At 34.9% G+C, this 21,859-nt stretch overlaps 2 protein-coding genes across 2 annotated transcripts; both read left to right on the forward strand.

Annotated features, from left to right (window-relative positions):
* The first annotated feature begins 11,855 nt into the window (after positions 1–11,855).
* Positions 11,856–19,444, forward strand: LOC25491997 (receptor-like kinase TMK4). The gene is made up of 6 exons (XM_039833929.1): positions 11,856–12,241; positions 12,389–12,461; positions 12,649–12,722; positions 14,935–15,089; positions 16,580–17,893; positions 18,051–19,444. The coding sequence occupies exons 5-6, from the start codon at positions 16,594–16,596 to the stop codon at positions 19,148–19,150; spliced, it is 2,400 nt and encodes a 799-aa protein (XP_039689863.1). The 5' UTR covers positions 11,856–12,241; positions 12,389–12,461; positions 12,649–12,722; positions 14,935–15,089; positions 16,580–16,593; the 3' UTR covers positions 19,151–19,444.
* A 524-nt stretch (positions 19,445–19,968) lies between these two features.
* Positions 19,969–20,814, forward strand: LOC112420804 (uncharacterized). The gene has a single exon (XM_024780500.1). The coding sequence runs from the start codon at positions 19,969–19,971 to the stop codon at positions 20,812–20,814; it is 846 nt and encodes a 281-aa protein (XP_024636268.1).
* The last annotated feature ends 1,045 nt before the right edge of the window (positions 20,815–21,859 follow it).

The raw sequence follows: 21,859 nt of genomic DNA on the forward strand, positions 1-21,859 counted from the left end.
CTTTTCAAAAAGATGTAAAAAAAAGTTTTTGTATTTTGAAATTTTTGCTTTAAGTATTGCTATAGAAGAAATTATGCAAATAGAATAAATGAGAGTTCCAAATAAGTGGGCACAGGCTCAAATTTGATGAATTGAGTGGTGACCTGCCAATGGCATGGTTCCAAGGATCTTTGAATTTTTTTTTTTTTTTTTTTGGAAAATGGTAAATATAATGGGAAGGGTACATTGAACACAATAACCGCTATTCTCCCTAACAACTTTGAATGCCCCTGTTCCAAGTCTTTGATCTGCAGATGCTTCAAATCGGAGGTCTTTTGATAGCTAGATGCCCCAAGTGGATTATGTCTGACCGGATGCAGTTACTTTGTCTTTTGATCCTTAACTTTTGCATAGATCGCCCTTTTGGGTTTTCAATCTATCAGGATAATTTTTTGTTTATGTCTTTAATTTTTGCCTGGACCGCCCTTTTGGGTTTTTAGTCCACCGAGACGTTCATTTTTGCCTAAGCCACCTTTTCAGGTTTACGACTTATCGAGCTTTTATGTTTGACAGAGTATTTCTTGACTGTACCGGCATTCATAGGAAGTGCAAGTTTGTCACCATCCATAGTTGTAAAAGCCCTTGCACATGAGCCTTCATGGTTAGGCGTCCACTTGCCCCTGGAGTCTAGTTGGAAATGTAGTACCTTTTTGGGCACAAAGTCTTCTTCTTGAAAGTCACGGGGACAAACCTTATTGTTGGAAGTTTGTTTCAACCTCTTGTGATTTTAAGTTCTTTCAAACTTGGATTTCAGCAGAACTCCTATTGTTGGGACTTCGATCTCCGCGAGAAGCACGACCTTCATGTTGTATACTTGAGCGAAGGAGGGGGGATGCCCCTGTTGAAATGTGTACTGAAGCAGGATATCTGAGCAAAGAAAATGATAGCACCTCGAGCTAATCTTTGTAAGCGATTGCCATCCTCTGAACTATCTTCATGATTTTTTTGTAGCTTTGACGGCTTATGATGCCCCAGTGTGCGAGAGATCTCATCGGGAGCCTCTTCACTTTCCTCTTCTTCAGTTTCGGATTCAAGGAACTCAAAGTTGGTAGAGAGTACATGGTTATTGTGTTCAACGGGTTTATTAATGCATGATTTAATTATTGATTTTGACAAGTAAGTATAAGTTATGATTATGCAGATATTTGAGAATGATTAAAGAAAGATTTTTTGGTTTTTTGTATTACCATTTTCCAAGAAAAAGCACAAAATGAAAGCAAAGTCGGGATCAAAACGACCTTTTTATTAATGATGACAATTTCTTAAAGCAAAAAGCCCTACACCAGTTCACTTTCATCTCGGGCGGGACGAAAGGATGTTTTTTTGAAAAGATAGTAAACAAACAAACATATTACCGGAAACAAGTTGAGTAGCAGGAGAAGACATAAACATCAACCCAATTGCAGTTACACACTCGGATTCAAATTCTTGAAAGGCAAGACATTATCGTCAATCAGTTTCTGGACTTCAATCTTCAAGGAGAAACAATGCTCAACGTCATGACCTTGTGCCCCTTGATGGAAGGCACAAAAGAGGTCAGGTCTCCACCTAGCCGGTAATTTCTTAGGTATCGGCGGAGGTGGTCTGGTCTGGACAAGGTTTCTTTCAAGCAATGAAGGAAGAAGCTCCGCATATTTCATAGGAATCAGATCATACTGCGGTGTTTTCTGAGCCTGATGAGGTGGATTTAATTGCGGATGAGCCTGTCGTCGAGGATGACCTTTCGCCATATTCACTTCTTGGTCTTTCTTTTTTGAACTGCCTGCGGGGACACTTTCGTTGACCAATCGTCCTTCTCGGACCCCTTCTTCCAACTGTACACCCATACCAACCATCTCAGCAAAATTCTTGGGCGTACTTCCGACCATCTTCTTGTAGTAGAACTGATTGAGAGTTTTTAAGAAGAGCTTGGTCATCTCTTTCTCTTCTACACGCGGGATGACTTGGGCAGCGGTATCCCTCCATCGCTGGGCATACTCCTTGAATGTTTCCTTGTCTCCCTGAGTCATTGCCTGAAGATCGCTTCGGTCTGGAGCCATATCCACATTATAACTGTATTGTTCCACAAAAGCTTCACATAGATCCCGAAAAGTTTGGATTTTTGCTTTGTCTAGATTCGTGTACCATTTTGAGGCGGGGCCAGTCAAGCTTTCTTGGAAGTAGAAAATTAGGACCTGATCGTCCCGAGCATATGCATACATCCTTCTTACATACATTTTCAGATGTTCCTCAGGGCAGGAGTTCCCTTTATACTTCTCAAAATCTGGAATCTTGAACTTGTGAGGTATCTGGACATTCGGCACCAAACAGAGATCATAAGCGGTCTTTCCAAATTTTTCTTTCCCGAGGAGATCCCTCACTTCTCGATGCATTTCATCATATTTTTCCCGCAAGTCATTCACTCTATCATCGGGCTCCATGTTCCCTGAATGGAAGATGGGTTCTTCATTTTGTGGAATGGTATGCATCATAGGTGTTGAATAAGTCATGACAACTGGAGGAGCTCTTACAGGAAGCGGAGGAACATGAGCTGCATATTGATGAGTAGGCATCCGAGTTTCAGAAGCAATAGGGCGGAATACTTCACTGAGACAAATAGGGACACTCCAAGGACGATCCTCTGGCCTAGAATTTGGGGAAGTACTGACAGGTATCGGCCATTCAGGGGCAATAGAGACAATTGCTTCGGCCTGAGTGCTGATAGGGGGAGGAGGTGGTGGCTGATTATGTGCAGCCGTCAATGCTTTCATCAATTCAGTCATTTCATCCATCTTAGTTCGCATGACTGCCACTTCCTCGCGAAGCAATTGATTTTCTTGTTCGAGGAACTCCATCTTTTCCTCATGATTGTTCGAGTGTTGTAAATGCGAGTGGGTTTCAGACGAGGATGCCATGACTCTTTTGAGATGGACTGACCTTTAGTAGAAAAGACACAGTGTAAGACTCTGACTTGAAACTATGAATGCAAATGATGCATGCTTATGCAAAAAACAGACACGTTTCTTTTTTGAAGGACTTGTCAAAGTAATTGTAAACTTGATAAGGAACATTGTTTTATTTAAAAATTGTAAAGACGTTGCAATTGGTTTCCTTTCAAAAGTAAGAACGAAACCAAGGAAAAAAGTCTTTAACAAAAGCTAAAGCTTTTTTTGAAGTTTTGGGTTTCTTGGTGTTCCTTCTTACAAGGACCATATCTTTGATGTTTACGAAAACTTATCTAAGTCCTTCGATATCTTGATGAAAAAAAAGTTTTTTTATGGATGAATGCATGTATGCATGATCATGCATGGTGAGGTTAAGTCCACAATGTTGGAGCTTAAGGGTAGAAACGCCATTTGGTAAGGACTATGGTTTCATTTGTACCTGTATCACGGGTTCTACCAAGTTCCCAAAGTCATTAACCACTTCCGAATATTATCGGGTTACAAGACTACTCTTGATCCAATAAGATTCGTATGAAAGTTTCGTTTGAGTGTAGTATCGCGTATCAACTAATTCAAGACTACTCTTGATTAGCCACCGCACTACGTCCTAAAAGGCCAAGATGGGTTTAAGGTAACTAAAGGTCCTCAACTTTGACGGTCACTTGAAAATACGATGCCAACACGACTACTCATGTCAACATAAAATTACTTCCAAGATCCCTCCATTGAGTGGGGTTGTACCACATGAACCCAAACACGAGACTTGACTCTCGGAAAGGCACTTTGGTTATACCACCGTCCTATCTTATGTTTCTCTCAAGCCCGGGTGTAGGACTTATCTCACCACTCATGTTTAAGAGAAAAGAGGAGAAAGAAAAGAGAAGATATGTACAACTATTTCCATCTTTTTCTTTTTTTTTTTTTTTTTTTTTTTTTTGTTTTAAGCAAGTTATAGCATAGAGAATTAAATAAGGCCAAGTTAGGCTCAACCCTCTTTAAAGTGTCATCCCCAGTGAAGTCGCCATTTCTGTCGCGTCATTTTTCGGAGATCAAGGCTATTTGATTAGCTTTTGACTCACTAATTTATTTCACGACCGAACATTTAATTTTTAAGGAAAAGGGGAAAAAAGTTCAAAACACCCCATATTGAAAAGATTTAGGGTTCGGGGGTTAGTTACATAAAGGGAAGGTATTAGCACCCTTTACGTCCGTAGTACTCTACGGGAACCTCTTGGTTTTATTTAATTTAATGTGCTATAACTTGCTTGTTTTTGAAAAGAAAGAAGTAATGTGATGAAAAAGAAAATAAAGTGAGACCTAATTTATCTACATTTTTTATTGTTTGGAAGGACGAGTGTCCTCTGCCTACGTACCCGTGAAGGATCAAAACCTCGTAGTTCGGGGTAGAAAACAACGTTTGATTGGTTTTGTGTTTTTTTTATTAGTTTTTGAAAAAGGTTTTAAAGATAAAAGCCAAATGGCAAATAAGAATTTGTTTGTGTTTTTTATTAAAAAAAAGATAACTCGAAGTATGATTAAATTGATTGATATTTGATTGAGAAAATAAAATGAAAAAAAGGACGATCACTTGATTTAGGATCAAGGTTTATTATGGAAAAATGTTTTTTTTGTGATTTTTTTGGTTATTTGCATGTTTTTGTGATTTTTGAATAAATATATAAACTAACGGAGCATAAAGAATAAAAGCGCGGCTACCCTAAGTTAGAAATATAAAATCTATGGCTATTACATAAAAAGCCTATTTACATTCTAAGGTCTGCAATAAAATTAAAATGCTAAGAAAAATAAATAAATGCGAAAAAGAATAAAAAAAAGGTCCAAACACATGGTGGGGTGCAGTGGTAAACAGGGGTGTGCAGAAAGCAGAAAAAAAGGAACTGGGCTTTAAGGAAACGAACCGGGTCGCGGGTCATGGGTCATGGGTTGACCCGGTTTGGGGGATATATAAGGGCTGTTGGGTCTTTTTCTTTCATTTTTCATTTTCTTTCTCTCTCTTCTTCCCTAAGTCTCTCAAACTCTCTCTTCTCTCTCTTCCTACCCTTCTTCTCCGGCGGGAAGCTTGGGGGCCGATGGGATTCCGGCGCGGTGGCCGGCGAGCCATCGCGGCTGCGCCGCCGCGCCGGAGCTAAAAAAGCTCCCTTTTTTTATTTTTTTTCGCTCTTTCTCTTCTACTTCCCTCCCTCTGTTCACCTCTAGCCTTCAAATTCTCAAAACCTTTACCCAAACGTCTAGATCTAAAAAAAAGAAAGAAATTTATACCTTTTTTGTTTTTTGTGGATCCGGTTTTGTTATGGTGCTGGTTTGCGATTTCCTTTTGTGCGTGCGTTACCGTCTTTGTGCACGTTGAGTTGTGCGCGTGTGTGCTTGTGTTGCGCGCCTGTGCGTGTGTTTGTTGTGTTGCCGTGCCGTGTTGTGATGCCGTGTGTGGGTGTTTGTGCGATGTCGTGTTCTGTTGCTCTTGCTTCTGCGTTTTGCCGTGTGCTCTGCTGTGCTCTGTTGTTCTCTGTTTTTTTTTTCTGTGTGTTTGCAGGTTTCTATTTATAGAGTGAGTTTGAGGCTAGGATTTGTTACTGATGAGCAAAAATTCAGTAGCTTGTGGAGGAGAAAAAGGGAGACGCGTACTGGATCTGTTTCAGAAGAAGTGTGAACTGGATTTGGATTGGAACAGCATACGCGTGATGCTGTTATTTTGCACCTGGACCTTTTTGGATTTTGGACTTTTTGGACTTAAAAAAAAAATAATTAAAAGGATAATATCTACATTTTTGGTTTTAAAATAAAAAAGAAAAAATTAAAATGGGAATAAAAGAAATTTAATCTAACTTGGACTAAAATTAAAATTAGAGTTCTAAATTAAAAGATGGAAATAAATAATTAAAGACTGAGAGAAGAGGGCCCGATTCGGAATTTTATGAGGTATTTCAAAATACCTCCCTGCCGAATTTTTTACTGAAACGTGAGACCGATCAGGGTTAAATGGCGCGTGTCAGTGAGATCTTGGGTCAAAAATTGGGGTATGACACTAGTTGATAAGTCTATCTTCTCCTTGATGATTATCTTAGTTTCTTGATTCATCAAAAATAAAAGAATTAAAAGTCAGAAAACTCATTCATTTAAACCGACACAACACACCACTAACCTTTTTTTTTTTTTTTTTTACCCGTTCCACTTTTATTCATCATTTAGGTTTCAAGAATTTGAACATAAGAGAGACCAAGAGAAATTTTTGTGTGTGGTGTACCCCATGATAATAATCTTATTCTGCATTTGATCCAATGGCCCATATTAGTTCTTTTATGTCCTAAAAATAATGTCCGTATCTCCATTTGGGAGTGGTTATGGTGCATAAGGAAATCCTTATGCACCGTGCATAAATCCTAACATAATTGCTTCCTACACCCCCAAAGTGAGCCAAAATCATTTTTGTTCAAAATAAAAGAAATCTGATGGTTGTGATGTGTTTATGCACGGTGCATAAGGAAATAACTTATGCACCATAACTTTTGCCTCTCCATTTATCTCCTAATCCCTATTATTTCTCTCGTTAATTATTGTTATAATTTCCTTCATTATAAACACCTGAAACCACTCCTTTCAAAAAGATTCTTTCTTTATTCCTTATTTATTTATTTATTCCGTTTAGTAATTTCAAGGATATTTGGGTAATAAATTGGATTAATTTATTTCCTATTATTAGACACCGAAGTTATTTCAGAAAAAAAAAAAAAAAAAGGTGTGAAATTTATTATATAAATCCCATCACAGACTAAAGCTTTGCACAAACCCTTACTATTCCTTTTACTTTGTTATTTCGGCAAGGTATGCATTTTCACTTCTTCGTTGTTATATTTGATTTCACTAACCATTTTAATTTAATTCTTATGTAATACAATAATCTCTGCGAAATCTTGACATGCAATTTCAAATTTATGCAGTTTCATTGTAAATGTTCAAGATCTGATATGATACTTCTTCCTTGTCAACTATGTGTTGTGTTTGCTCTTCCATCGTAGATCTTTTTTTATTACAACGAGTGTAATTTCCTTGATTAATCAGGTAAGATCTCTAAATTTTCACTTGATTTTCGTAAGGGTGAACAAAAATCACCAAAACCTTTTTTTTTTCTTTTTTCTTTCAACAAACAAATCACCAAAACCTTGAAAGGTGTGTGTTAGAACCTTAAAAATATTAATTCGGAAAATGTTTTAGAGTCAAAGCTTTTCTTTTTTGAAGCAAAGAGTCAAATCTTTTCAATAATTACTTATTAGTTTCTTTAGGATTTTTTATGAAAAAGATAGAATTTGTTGAAGGTACAATGATTAGACCGGTTGACGATGCTGTTGTCCCCATTGATGTGTACGTGTTCAATGAGCCCACTGAATTTCTCGACCTTTCTCATCAATTTGAGTTTATGATTGGTGAGTTGCTAATCAAACTTAACAATGATCAATTGAATAAACAATTGTACCATGGTTATTTTGTTCCAGGTGAATGTCGTATGTATACATTTTAATCCTTTTTTTTTATACCGCGATAATTTCAGGCGTCTTAAGTATGCTTGATAAAATAGATGATGTGAAAGATGTTGTAGTTGACGGAAAGGTTGTCACCATGTTAAACTCTTGTGTTAGCATACTCTTCGCAAGAGTTCAGATGTGGAAAGGTATATATACGTTCTACATTGTGTTTATTCATTGATATAAAATAGTTTAAAATGCTTTTACACCGTGTGTTTAACATTAATTTTTATTTAATAGGCATGCCTACACTCCAACCACTGAATATGCCACCAAATTGGTCTTCGATCCCGTTATGAATGGGATTTGAAAAGGAGGTTATTATTAGGGCAGTGCTATTTGTCCCGAGTAAATTTCTCAAGAATATCCCATGAACTTAAAATAGGACCCACTTGCCATACATGGGAGGTGCTACAATAAAAAGATACAGTCGGGATGATTTCGGGATAAAGATACGGTCGGGATGATTTTGGGATAACTGTTTTCGCTGTAAACAGCATAATCCTTATTATTATGGATCTGTTGTTTCTTGCCAATTGATTCTATTGTAGATTATATATATCCATAATGCACAGTCGTAATTCCTTTATATGTCATCAATGGTTGTGTTTTTTAGATTTTTATTTATCCTTCTCTAGAAGGATAAATATGAGTATTTACTTTTCGAGTGTGATTCATGTAACACAGTGTTGTGATAATGTATTGTTTTTTTATGTTTTAATGAACAAAAAGAAGCGCCAAATGAGAGGCAACATAAGTGTATTTTCTACAATTTCTGAAACAATTTATTTCTTTAAATTTATAAGTTTATAGTTGATAAGTCAAGCTTCTCCTTGATGCATTTCTTCTTACTCTATTAATTAATTCATCAAAAATAAAAGAGTTAAATGCCAGCAAATTCATTCATTTGAACCGACACAACACACCACTAACTTTTTTTTCACCCGTTCCACTTTTATTCATTATTTAGGTTTAAAGAATTTGAACATAAGAGGCCAGAAAGAAATTTGGTGTGTGGTACCCCATGATAAGAATCTTATTCTGCATTCGATCCAATGGTCCATATTTATGTATAATTATGGTAACAAATAATTTCTTGCAAAACAAGCCAGTAATAATGTCTGTTTATCTCCTAATCCCTATTATTTCTCTCGTTAATTATAAACACCTGAAATCACTCCTTTGAAAAATATTCTTTATTCCTTATTTATTTATTTATTTATTCTGGTTAGTAATTCTAAGATATTTTGGTAATAAATTGGATTAATTTCTTTCCTATTCTTAGACACCGACGTTATTTCGGAAAAAAAAAAAAAAAAACTGTGAATTTTATTATATATATCCCATCACAGACTTAAGCTCTGCACAACCCTTACTATTCCTTTTACTTTGTTATTTCAGCACTTTCAGAGGTATGCATTTTCACTTCATTGTTATATTTGATTTCACTAACTATCCATTTTAATTTCATTCTTATGTGATACTATAATCTCTGCCTAATCTTGATCTTCAATTTCCAACTTATGCAGTTTCATTGTAAATGTTCAAGATCTGATCTGATACTTCTTCGTTTTCTACTATGTGTTGTGTTTTCACCTCCATCATAGATCTTTTTCTTATTACAACGAGTGTAATTTCCTTGATTAATCAGGTAAGGTCTCTAAATTTTCACTTGATTTTTGTAAGGGTGAACAAAAATTACCAAAATTGTTATCATGACTGAAAGTTAGGGTTTAAGTCATAGAAATAACATCTTGCCTAAAAATAGGGTAAGGTTGTGTACAAAACATCAAATGATGAAATTTCTTCACGGACCTTACGTATGCGGGAACTTTAGTGCACCGGCCTGCGCTTTTTACCTATTTTCATTTCATAATGTTAAAACTAATTTTTGTGTCTAACTAAAAATTATTCTATTTTGAAATGCTAACTCAGATGTTTTTTTTTTTTTTTTTTTTATGGTCATTTTGCTAAACTAACACTCATTTTAACGCAGAAAATTGTCCAGAAGAAGAGCCAGACAATTAAGAAGAATTCAAAGCTCATATTCTGAAGGGAAAAAAAACTAAACAAACCAACTCTTCAGAGGTAAGATTTCTGCTCCTATTTTAAATAATTCAATGATGCTAATATAGTTATTGAATGACTGGTGCAGCAGCTTTATGTTGTTCTGTTATCAATATTTATCCTCATAATTACAATATATATTGAAATGTTTATGAATTTCACAATGGTTTAATATGATTAAAAATGTAAAAAGAATTGGCTTTTTCATTTCCATTTTGGATCTCATCTTTTAGCCCCAAAAAGTTTTTTCAAGTCCTAATTTAAAGTTGAAGAAATTATTAAATGTTATAATGATCTAATTAAATAATTGATATAACACAAAACAATTAGTTTAGTTTATGTTTTCCGTCTTTTTTTCCTACTTGACATTTTATCAATTTCATGTTTCTATATTTTTTTTTTTTGCTTTTTCTTGTGACCTTATGTCCTCGACATGCATTCAAATTACAGTGACAAATACAAAATGAACCACATGAATGAGTTTAATTTTTACGGCCCCATCTAGTAGGAAATGATTTGATCTTTTGGAAACCGGAGCGGTGCCAACATAGAACTTGTTCATACTCCAACCCTTAACTATACGTTTTCATTCTAGCAAATGATATTTGGAACAGGTTTCCCAGTATTTCGGTTTAGCAAATTATATTTGGAAGAAGTTGCAACTTTTAGATATACAAAAGGTATTTCTCCAACACCTCCTTCAAACCTCATAGGAAAAGAAGACTTGAAAATCCCATAAGCAAACACATTGTGGCTTTCATTTTCCCTCCAATGAGCTATTAGAGATTAGGTTGTGTAGAAACTAGCAATCATGCTGGGAACCAAGAAATGTACAATGACGAGAAACTATAGAAATTCATTGAAATGAATTTCATAATATTGTATTTTTAATAACCAAGTAATATTAATTGATAAATAAATCAAAAAAAAGGACATGGCGGATTAGGAATTTTGTCGAATGTTATGTCTTCTAAATTAGTTGCTGCGAATGTATCATCTCAATTATTTAACCTTGTCGCAACCTGTACAACGAAGGGCCGACGGTAATGCACCATGAACTGAACACTTGGTTAGTTAGAAGCAGTCAGAAGTCAATTACTTGCATAGCAAGTAATCTTCTAAGGTAGTTAGATTTGGCTATCCAATACATGTTGTACATCATAAGCTAACATAGAGAACAACTTTTGTACATATACCTCTTGTAATAGCTTCAATAATCAATGAGAGTCATTACTTTTCATTCAATTCTTTCAACTCATAATAGACTACACTCTCATGGTAGAGATGCACAAGGTATATACCAATATGATTGATTTTTGTATCATACATTTATCTCTTATAGATGAAGAGTGTGATATCATTGTACATTTTGATGAATACTTTCTCTTCTATTGGAGAGGCCACTGGTTTTGTTGTTGGAGTTTTTTTTTACTAGTAGCACCAAATACTCTCTGACTCACCAAATACTCTCTTTCATATAAGTTTATGAAAGTGGTAAGACATGTCACGATGTTACTTCATTTTAATTTTTTGACTCAACACAATATTACTTTAATGAACTATGGAAAGCCCTCTTTCCAGAAAAAAAAACAATTTTAATTCTACTTATGCATTTGGAGTTTGCATACAATTAAAACTCTATAAATTAATAATGTCAGGACCGGAGAAATTTATTAATTTAGAGAGTTATTAATTTATCGATAAATTAATAATTATTAATTTAAAGAGTTTAGAAGATATTGTGGGTACTATCATTGACAACAATGCAGAGGATGACGACAAAGATGATACGGTGTCTTTGGAGTCTGTTACACGAAAGGAAGCACTTATGGCGTCGAATTCTTCACAACTTTATGATACAATACAAAAATACAACACCTGAGCTATTGGATGCAATAAGAAAAGTTAGAGATGAGCTCCAAACAGACTTGAACTTTAAAGGAAAACAGACAACTATTGAATCATATTTCAATAGTGTAATATTTTTTTTTCAGTTTCTTTGAATTATTAATTTATGATTTTCTTGGGACCAAAAATTATAAAGGGATCTCCCGAAAAATTATTATCTTATTATTTTATCGAGTTTTTCAATTTCTTACATTGGCCCAAGTCGGGACCGGACAAATTTATTATTTTAGAGAGTTTATTAATTTACCGAGTATTAATTTAAAGAGTTTCTACTGTATGTAAATTTTTTGTTATTGGAAGGCTCGATTTTGTTTTAAGGTACATGAAGATTTGGCTAAAAGATATGTTCAATAATCAATGAAAGAACTATGGAAATCCCTCTTTGTAGAAAACAATTTTAATACTACTTATGTATATATTATTAAGATAAGATAATCACATGGAACTTCTTCTCTCTTATAACATAATTTCTTCTCTGTCTGTTTCTCTTCTCAGAACTGGACTTCCTCTCACATTCATAACCAGAGCTTATTCTTCCTCTTCTCTAAACCCATTTTCAATATTCTTTTCACATACCCATACTTTCTCCCTCTCTTTGCTAACTGCAAAGTATTTCGCCGGATACTTTAAGACGGCAGCCGAACAGATTTCTCTAACACTTAGTCAGAGGGATCGAACACAGAGGCATAAGGTGGATGTTTGATGCTAAAGAGAAATCAGTAGGTTCGATTGAGAAGAGAAATCAGCGGTTGTTTAAATCAGAAGGTGGTTGACGATTTCCTCTTCTTCGTGACCAAGTTTAACCACGTATCTTTATTCTCTTTCAATTCCTTTGTTGTTCAAAATAGATTGCAATAGCTTCTTAGATTTCTTTTAAAATCAACGTAATTGTTGTTCATATGATTGTTGTAGGTTTGGTATGTTGATTTTGGAGTTTATGAATATGAATTTTCAATTTGGGAGGATCATTTCTTTTAAAATCAACGTAAGGTGGTTGAGCGATTTCCTATTCATTTGTGACCAAGTTAACCACATAACTTTCTTCCCTTTCTCCTTCAAAAAATTTAAAACTTTCTTCCCTTTCAATTCCTTTGTTGTTAAAAATATATTGCAATAGCTTTTTTTTATTTCTTTCAAAATCGAGGTGATTGTTGTTCATATGATTGTTGTAGGTTTGATTTGTTGATTTTGGAGTTTATGATCAAGAATTTTCAATCTGGGATGTAAATTCGACATCGCATCGCAGGTTAGTGGCTTGTTACCAAACCCTCTGCTTCTTCCCATCTCTTCTTTACTTTTCAAAATAAAAAAATTGAATCTATCAATCTCAAATTTCTCTCCCTCCTTTCTCACTCGCATGTCATGACTTCGAAACTTGCATGTTAGATCTCAAAGAAGTGTTTAGAATGTTCCTTAATTAATGTTATTATTATTATTCATGTGATGTTTCCTTTTTTAGGGATTAATCATATGATGTTGTAATGAAGTTTCAACTACATTATATTTAACATGATTTTAATTTACAATAATGCTAGATCTCGCAAACCAATCTATCAAGAAATATTCACGCATGACTATTTAACATAATTTGCTTGTTTTTTTCTTTCTTTCTTTCTTGGTATAGATAATTTGCTTGCTTTATTAATTTTTTCATTATTTTATAAATGCTTATTTCATTACATGGTACTTTTTTTTTTCTTTTTAAGTGTCCTTTAAGTATGATTTTTTTTTTTCCTTTTTATTTAACTGTTATTTTGATAGTTTAAAAGTATAATTCGTCAGTTATATCCTTTCTCAATTACTTGTACTTATTAATTTTCAGTTTTTTATTTGCGGATTTAAACTTCCCTTAACCAAAATTTTGTTACTTATAATAATGGTTCAATGAAAAGTAAAAACTTTATACATAAGATAAGTAACATTGTTACAAATTGAGTGTAAACTAAAAGAATAATTATCATGAAAAAAATGACTTCACAAATGTTAGAAAAGAAGAAAGATTGGAAGAGTCGTTGAAACAAAAAAAAAAAAAAGAGAGAAAAATGAGACATATTTGAAGACTCGAATTTACCGAAGAGAGGGAGAGTAACCTCTAATTGTTTGTTATGAAATAAATACAACACATTAAATTTATCAGAAAGAAATATAGTGTGAAATTTTTATTGAGTCAGAACAAAAAAACTTCCATTTTCCTTCAAAAAATATTGAGTCAAACAAAAAAAACTTCCATTTCCCTTAAAAAAAATGTGACATTTGAGTAATCCTTTCGTTTGAAATAGCATTGCTCTTTAATTTATTGTGTTCATATATTGCGTTTATCTTCAACCCGTGCTGCACGAGTGCACAATCTAGTAATTATAATGTCACACAAAATAAAGTAAACCCTACTTTTTTTGTAAGGAAAAGTGAACCCTACTTATAATATCATATTGTTTACTGTTTAGTAATATATAATACAATGCAATGCGCATCATTAACACCAACACATGGCCTAGAATTTCTCAATTATATTATTCTACTAAGCACCGGCGTCTGGTGGCACAACCACCGTATCGTATGTCCTTTTGGTCTTGGAACACGGGTTCAACAAAGTACTGCGTGTCACATGGGTTAATGTTTTATTTTATAAAAGGCTAAAGTGCACTTTTGGCCCCCTATGTTTCAAAATGTTGCGATTTTGGCCCCTATTAAAAATATGGCAACTTTGGCCCCTTTCATCCCAAAATTGCTGAGAAGACGCCACGTGTCCCAAAAAAGGGGCTATAATCGCAACTTTTTGTAAAGATAAGGGGTCAAAAAGCATATTTCCCTTATGTTAGGAGGTCAAAAGAGCATATTTCCCTAAACATAGGGGGTCACTTTTGCCATTTTTTTTAATAGGGGCCAAATCGCAACATTTTCAAAACTTAGAGGACGAAAAGTGAAGTTTAACCTTTATAAAAATATAACTTAACTACAATGTTAATATCATTTTTTTTAGCAAGTTAAAATAAGATAATTGCTTCCTACATCCCTAAAAGAAACCAAACAAAACAAGTATCTCCTGAAACACACGATTGGTTGTCACTAGAAATTATGCCTCGACGCATTGTCCTTTGTCGGCCATCTATTGCGAAAGAGACGCCAAAAACAAATAGAGACTTTCAAAGGAACCTTATTATGCCATGGTGCAGCCGAAGCAACATCATGGGCCTGTATCTCCTGCCTCATAAGCATTTGATACACTCCACAGACCGTGTAGTCAATTGTAACATCCGGACGCCAAAGCCAAGTATCTGTCTCAGAATCCTACAAAGTAATGTTAGACAACAAATTCCTAATCTCCACCACTAATTCCTCCTCCCATGTTAATATCTTATTTTTAACCGTTCGCTGCTATGCTGTCTAATAAAAAACATTACATTGTCATTATCATTGAAGTTTTATTCAATCTTTGTTTTTCCGACCTTTTTATGCAGATGATGAAGATTGATCTATACTATGAAGACTTTTTCCAAACTTAGGCAAATACACCAAACATAAGCTTGATATGGAGAATCAGACTTTTCGTTGTAAAAAGCCAATATATGACTTGATGTGTCAAATATATTGTTGAACTATATATTTAATTGAGGTATCGACGAATAGCTCTCAATTGTGATTCTTTTTCTACAAGTGATTATATAGATGAAAGAACTTTGTCCCTCAATTAAGAATCTCTTGACTACTACAAAAGTGTTAACTAAGGTGTTTGTGAGTTGCTTGAGATACTAAATTAAGAAATGCACAAAAATAAAGATAAAGGGATAAAAATGCATAACTGACTTGATTTTGATTGATATTGTGTCCATGAAATATACGATGAGTATTTATAATAATTATATCTTATTTACAACTATCTGTATACTCGTAAATTGAGGTGTATCCAAACTCTTGTTTCTTTAATAAATTGAGGGCGTTTCCACCAATCATGATAACCGTTAAACTTATTTTGATTTTGAATAAAATTATAGGTATAAATAGTAGATTTTTTTTTTTTAGCAAGATAGTAGATATTTATACTTTAATATACTTATCTTTTTCAAAAATACTAATAGGATAAGAAATATAATATAAATTTTGGTGACAACTAGGCTACCCATGAAAGAATGATGGGTAATTTATCCCAACCAATACACATTGGCCACATAAGCACATATTCATGAACTATCTTGACCCCACAAATAAATTGCTCATTTTCATTGATTGGTGGGTAAATTACCCACCATTCTTCAAAGGTAATTTAGAAAAAACCATAAATTTTTTATTTTTTAAATTACATCAACTAAATAATATTTTTGTAGTCAAATAGCGAAAAAACCTGCACAAAACCAATTACATATTATTTTAGGCAAATTCTATGGTACATTCAAGAATTTGAGTGCACCGGTACACCAAATCATTAATTTAATATTGAAACGAGTTGTTTTTTTGAAGAAAAATTATTGATTTCTATCATTAACAATTACAATAACTAGATCTTATTTAACAAAAGTATCGACGAAATAATTTTTTTTTTTTTTGAAATTTTGTTATATATAACGAAGATTATTGATTATTTTTTATGAGAAAATGTTAAAATTTTAATATGATTATAAACAATAAAATGATGTTTTTTTCTTATAAAATGATGTTTTATATAATACAAATATTGATAAATAACTCTTTATTTTATAAAATGATTTTTAAATTATCAATTTTTGAAGCAGGAGTACCGATGCACCTCAATTTATGAGATGTACCGTAGAAGTTCCCATTATTCTATGCTTTTCCCTTCAAACTTTCATGAAGTGTGTGAATGTGTTTAAGTAGGATCTCTAAATATTAAGTATTTTTTTTAGTAGCTGTAAAAAAAGAAAAGTGTTTTCCTTTGTACACATGTTTGGAATTAGTCAACACTTTTTCCTTTCAAAGCTTGTTGTTTAGAGTGCGGTGGGTGGTGTAGTGAAGCACTCCATTGTTTCCCCAAAAGAATCTGCTCTTGTGTTCGCAAAGAAATCTAAATGGCCTCCTTAAGATCAAAAGTAAAACAAGTGCTGTTCCTATGTTTCTCTCTCATCCTCTTCCTTCGAATGGTCATTGCAGATGATGGCACTTTCATGTCAAAGCTGGCAAAATCCTTGAGTCCTACACCATCAGGTTGGTCATCGAACACATCCTTCTGCCTCTGGACAGGCGTAAGATGCGACGAATTTAACAGCGTAACATCTATCAAGCTTGCTTCCATGTCACTTATTGGAACAATTCCTTCTGATCTCAACTCACTTTCATCACTCACGTCCCTAGTTCTATTTTCCAACTCTCTTTCCGGTGCATTACCCTCACTTGCTAACCTCAGCTACCTCGAAACCGTTTTACTCGACAGCAACAACTTCTCCTCCGTCCCAGACGGTTGCTTCCAGGGACTCGACAACCTCCAGAAACTTTCCATGAGAAACAACATCAACCTGGCTCCATGGACAATTCCCATCGAGTTGATACATTCTACCCGCCTCGACTTAATTGACCTCGCAAATACCAATCTCGTGGGTCCTCTGCCAGAGATATTCCATCGTTTATTTAGTTTAAAGAACCTCCGTCTCTCATATAACAACCTCACGGGGGATTTGCCAATGTCTTTCTCGGGATCTGGTATTCAGAACTTGTGGCTCAACAATCAGAAGCCAAACGGGTTTACAGGTTCTATCAACGTGCTTGCTTCGATGACTCAGTTGACTCAGGTTTGGCTTATGAATAACAAGTTTACTGGTCAAATTCCCGATTTCTCCAACTGTACCGATTTATTTGATCTGCAGCTTCGGGATAATCAGTTAACAGGTGTTGTTCCATCTTCTTTAATGGCTTTGTCTAGCTTGAAGAACGTTTCCTTGGACAACAATCATTTGCAAGGCCCTTTTCCTTCTTTTGGCAAAGGTGTGTCGTTCACTCTTGATGAAATCCATAGCTTCTGTCAAAACGCTCCTGGACCCTGCGATCCGCGGGTCACTACTTTACTCGGTGTTGCTGGAGAATTTGGTTATCCTCTTCAATTGGTGAATTCTTGGAAAGGGAACAATCCTTGTCAAAATTGGAGCTTCGTTGTGTGTTCAGAGGGGAAGATTATTACATTGAACTTAGCCAACCAGAAACTGAAGGGAACCATTTCACCTTCATTTGCAAGTTTAACTTATTTGAGGAACTTGTATTTGGGTGATAACAATTTGACAGGTTCAATACCTTCGAGCTTGACAAGTTTAGCGCATCTTCAGGTTCTAGATGTATCTAACAACAATCTATCTGGAGATGTTCCTAAATTCTCTTCTACACTCAGATTCAATTCAACGGGTAATGTTTTGCTTCGACTTGGAAGTCCGTCTGAAAAGGCAAACACTTCTTACGTGATGCTGGCTTGGTTGCTAGGTGAGTCAGCCTAGTGATTTTTATGTTTATAACTCTATTATAAGTAATCTGGTGCATGTATTTAAAAGTAAGTATGCTAAATCAAATAGAAAAATGTCTTATATTTAGACTTAATATGTTACTTATAATTGTTCTTCACTTGTTTTCAAACATGTAGGGGGAGCGTTGTGTGCTGTAGTGGATATGTTATTTATTGTGATGGTTTGTAAACGTAAGGGATATCTAAGCTTATTAAAAACGAGGATCTTCAAGAACACAAGAATAGTTATTGACCACGATATTGAGGATTTCATAAAAAGATATAATTTGTCAGTGCCTAAGCGGTTTAGTTATGCAGATGTGAAAAGGTTCACAAACTCGTTTCGAGATAAGTTGGGCCAAGGAGGATATGGTGTTGTTTACAAAGCCAGTTTACCTGATGGCCGTCATGTAGCGGTGAAAGTGATAAGCGAGTGCAAGGGAAACGGAGAAGAATTTATAAATGAAGTTGCAAGCATAACAAAAACATCACATATGAACGTTGTTTCACTTTTGGGTTTTTGTTATGAGAAGAACAAAAGAGCATTGATATATGAATTCATGTCCAATGGATCATTAGATAAGTTCATATACAAAAGTGGATTTCCAAATGCTATTTGTGATTTGGATTGGAACACATTATTCCAAATCGTAATTGGCATTGCTCGAGGTCTAGAGTATTTACATCAAGGTTGTATTTCAAGAATTTTGCATCTTGATATCAAACCTCAAAACATTCTTTTAGATGAAGATTTTTGCCCAAAAATATCTGATTTTGGTCTTGCTAAAATATGTCAAAAGAAAGAGAGTGTTGTGTCCATGCTTGGGACAAGAGGAACTATAGGCTACATATCACCGGAAGTATTTAGTCGAGCTTTTGGTGCAGTTTCTTCTAAGTCTGATGTATACAGTTATGGCATGTTGATTCTTGAAATGACCGGAGGAAAAAAGAATTATGACACTGGCGGGTCTCATACAACCGAAGCATACTTTCCGGATTGGATATTTAAGGATCTTGAGCAAGGTAATTCCCTTTTAAATAGTTTGGCAATCTCAGAAGAAGAAAATGATATGCTAAAGAAGATTACTATGGTGGCTTTGTGGTGTATTCAAACGAATCCATCAGACAGACCATCAATGAGTAAAGTAATAGAAATGCTGCAAGGGCCACTTCATTCAATACAATATCCTCCAAAGCCTATCTTATTTTCTCCAAAAGTGCAATCTTTATCTTTATAAATCTCATCAGATATGTCTACTGGTAATTTTTACTACTCAAATCCAATTATCATAGAGAGAGAATCAAATATGTTCGACAAAAGCAAAAATGTTATGCAATTGTAGTATGAGGCCTGAGGCGTGTATCTTTTATATGTTTTGACAATGTTGGTTCATGAATACATTCTTTGCAAGTCCTCTTGTATTAACCAGTCTCTTTAATGTCGTCTTGATTTTTTCAATCAATTAATAATATTATGTATTGATTTGTATTAAGTTCTATAACTGGCACACCATCTTTTTTTTTGTCAAGTAGTTTAGTGGCTAGAGCTCACACAATTTAATTATGGAGAAGTGGAGTATCCGGGGTTCGAACCTCGACTCCTGCATATAATATGCAATATTCCTACCAACTGAGCTAAACTCACGAAAATAACTGACACACCATCTCACATCCACCAAACAAACAACTAAGTCTAACAGAAAATTCTGGAATCTCCTTTGTTTTCATTACAATTCCAAAACATCAATTTATATACATCTATAAAATATTATCCAACAATAGATACACTGCTCATACACCAGTGTTTCATGTATTCAAACGGATAGTGGCTACATAAGTAGCATTTCAAAATATATACCCCTATATATACAACCCCAAACTAGCAAACAACTACTAACCAAAATAGTTGGTATTATTCTGAAAATGGGTTTTAAGGATTTGGCAGCCTTTAATGTGGCGATGCTTGGTAAACAAGGGTGGCAACTACAAACTAAACCGGATAGTCTTGTCTCAAAAAATTTCAAAGCTACGTATTACCCAAATAGTAATTATCTAGATGCTAAGCTGGGAACATAACCCTAGTTTTGTTTGGCGAAGTATTCTCAGCGTCAAACTGGTGGTTAGACAAGGAGCTCGTTGGAAAATTGGTGCGGGATTCGATATTCCCATCATTAGCGAGCCATGGATTGGCTCAGGTTCCAGTATTCCACCCGTTGGTGATGATATGTTGGCCCTTCAACCATATTCAGTTGGTAATCTAATTGACCAAGAGCGCAAAGTTTGGAATGAACCATTGGTCCGTCAACTTTTTGCAGTAGAAACGGCCAATAACATCCTGAATACTCCTCTGCACCATCAGGTCGAGAGGGACAAACTGATTTCGAAGGCGGAGAAAAATGGCCATTATTATGTGAGAAGCGCATATCGTATCTGCATAGAAGAAGTCATCAACAATGACCATTTGCGCAAACCAGGGTATTGGAGTGACATCTGGAGATTAAAAGTCCATCCCAAAGTCAAGAACTTGGTATGGAGAATCTGTAGAGATTGTTTGCCAACTCGTGTGAAACTACGAAGTAGAGGTGTTAACTGCCCCTCAGAATGTGTCAGGTGTGATGACCCCCATGAAGATAGTTACCATTTGCTGTTTCATTGCCCGATAACAGTTAATATATGGCAGACTGCAAATCTTTGGCACTTGATTGCCCCATCTATTCACCAATTTGATAATGCTCCTGATAATATTGTTACCATAATGTGGAGTATAAGGAAAGCCAGGAATATGAAGCTTTGGCAACAAGTGTCAGACTCGACTTTCACCATTTTGGAAAGAGCAAAACATCTTCTAGAAGGCTGGCGAAGTGCTAATCGCAATAAATCCCTTTTAAGGCATGATAATTAAGTTTCCACATTGAATGCTCCTCAGCATAATGGGGACACGAATGTTCGATGGAGGAAGCCGAGTATTGACAGATATAAATGCAATGTTGATGCATCCTTTCCAAACAACTCCAACAAAGTAGGGTTTGGGATGTGCATCCGAGATTCTGATGGGAATCATGTCCGGTCTAAAACCATGTTTTTCTCTCCAGGCTGTTCTATTGATGTAGGGGAGGCCCTGGGTCTACACCACGCAATTCGGTGGATACGAGAACTTCAACTTACAAATGTTGATTTTGAAGTTGACTCTAAAAGAGTAGTTGATTATTTCAACAAAGGCCGTGGAGATGCTACCGAATTTGGTTCTATTATGGACAACAGTATTTACTTTTCTAATACTTACTTAACAAACTCTCATGTCGAGTTTATTAGGAGGCAAGCGAATGAGGTTGCACATACACTAGCTAGGGCAGCCACATCTAGTACTAGCTTCCAGGTCTTTGATGATATTCCTGCATGTATTACTGATTTGATCTTTAATGAAATGATATAATTTACTTTCTCTCAAAAAAAAAAAAAGTTTCTATTATTATTTTTGCCTTTTCTTGTGACCTTATGTCCTCGACATGCATTCAAACTCATAATGAATTAGTTTAATTTTTAGCACTTTTAATCATAATGAATTATTTTCTTCTTGGTATCATCAAACTCATAATATTCCAACTCTTATCAATTATCATACATATACTATTGCCATGAACAATTTTGTTTTACGTTTTTATTTGTTTATCCTTGTCATTAAGTTCTGCTGCTCAATATGATTATTTCTTCATGGTAATGCAGTGGCCATTTTCTTACTGCAGGCAAAATAAATTATTGTGTTCATAAACCAAATAGGTTTAACATCCATGGGATGTGACCTCAAAACAATGTCAATCCTTCGCCACGTCAATGCTCTACAAATCACATAGTGTCAAGCTTAACCGAATGCATGATTTCTACAACAATATCGGCTGACCTTCCTATTTCACGGCCCCATCTAGTAGGAAATGATTTGATCTTTTGGA

The sequence above is a fragment of the Medicago truncatula genome, chromosome 4, assembly GCF_003473485.1.
Source record: "Medicago truncatula cultivar Jemalong A17 chromosome 4, MtrunA17r5.0-ANR, whole genome shotgun sequence".
In the NCBI taxonomy this organism is placed as follows: Eukaryota; Viridiplantae; Streptophyta; class Magnoliopsida; order Fabales; family Fabaceae; genus Medicago; species Medicago truncatula.

Coding starts and splice junctions, on each gene's coding strand:
- LOC25491997 (XM_039833929.1), top strand. CDS start 16,594: ATGTCAAAGCTGGCAAAATCCTTGAGTCCTACACCATCAGGTTGGTCA. Junction 17,894..18,050: donor GATGCTGGCTTGGTTGCTAG/GTGAGTCAGCCT, acceptor TCAAACATGTAG/GGGGAGCGTTGTGTGCTGTA.
- LOC112420804 (XM_024780500.1), top strand. CDS start 19,969: ATGCTAAGCTGGGAACATAACCCTAGTTTTGTTTGGCGAAGTATTCTC.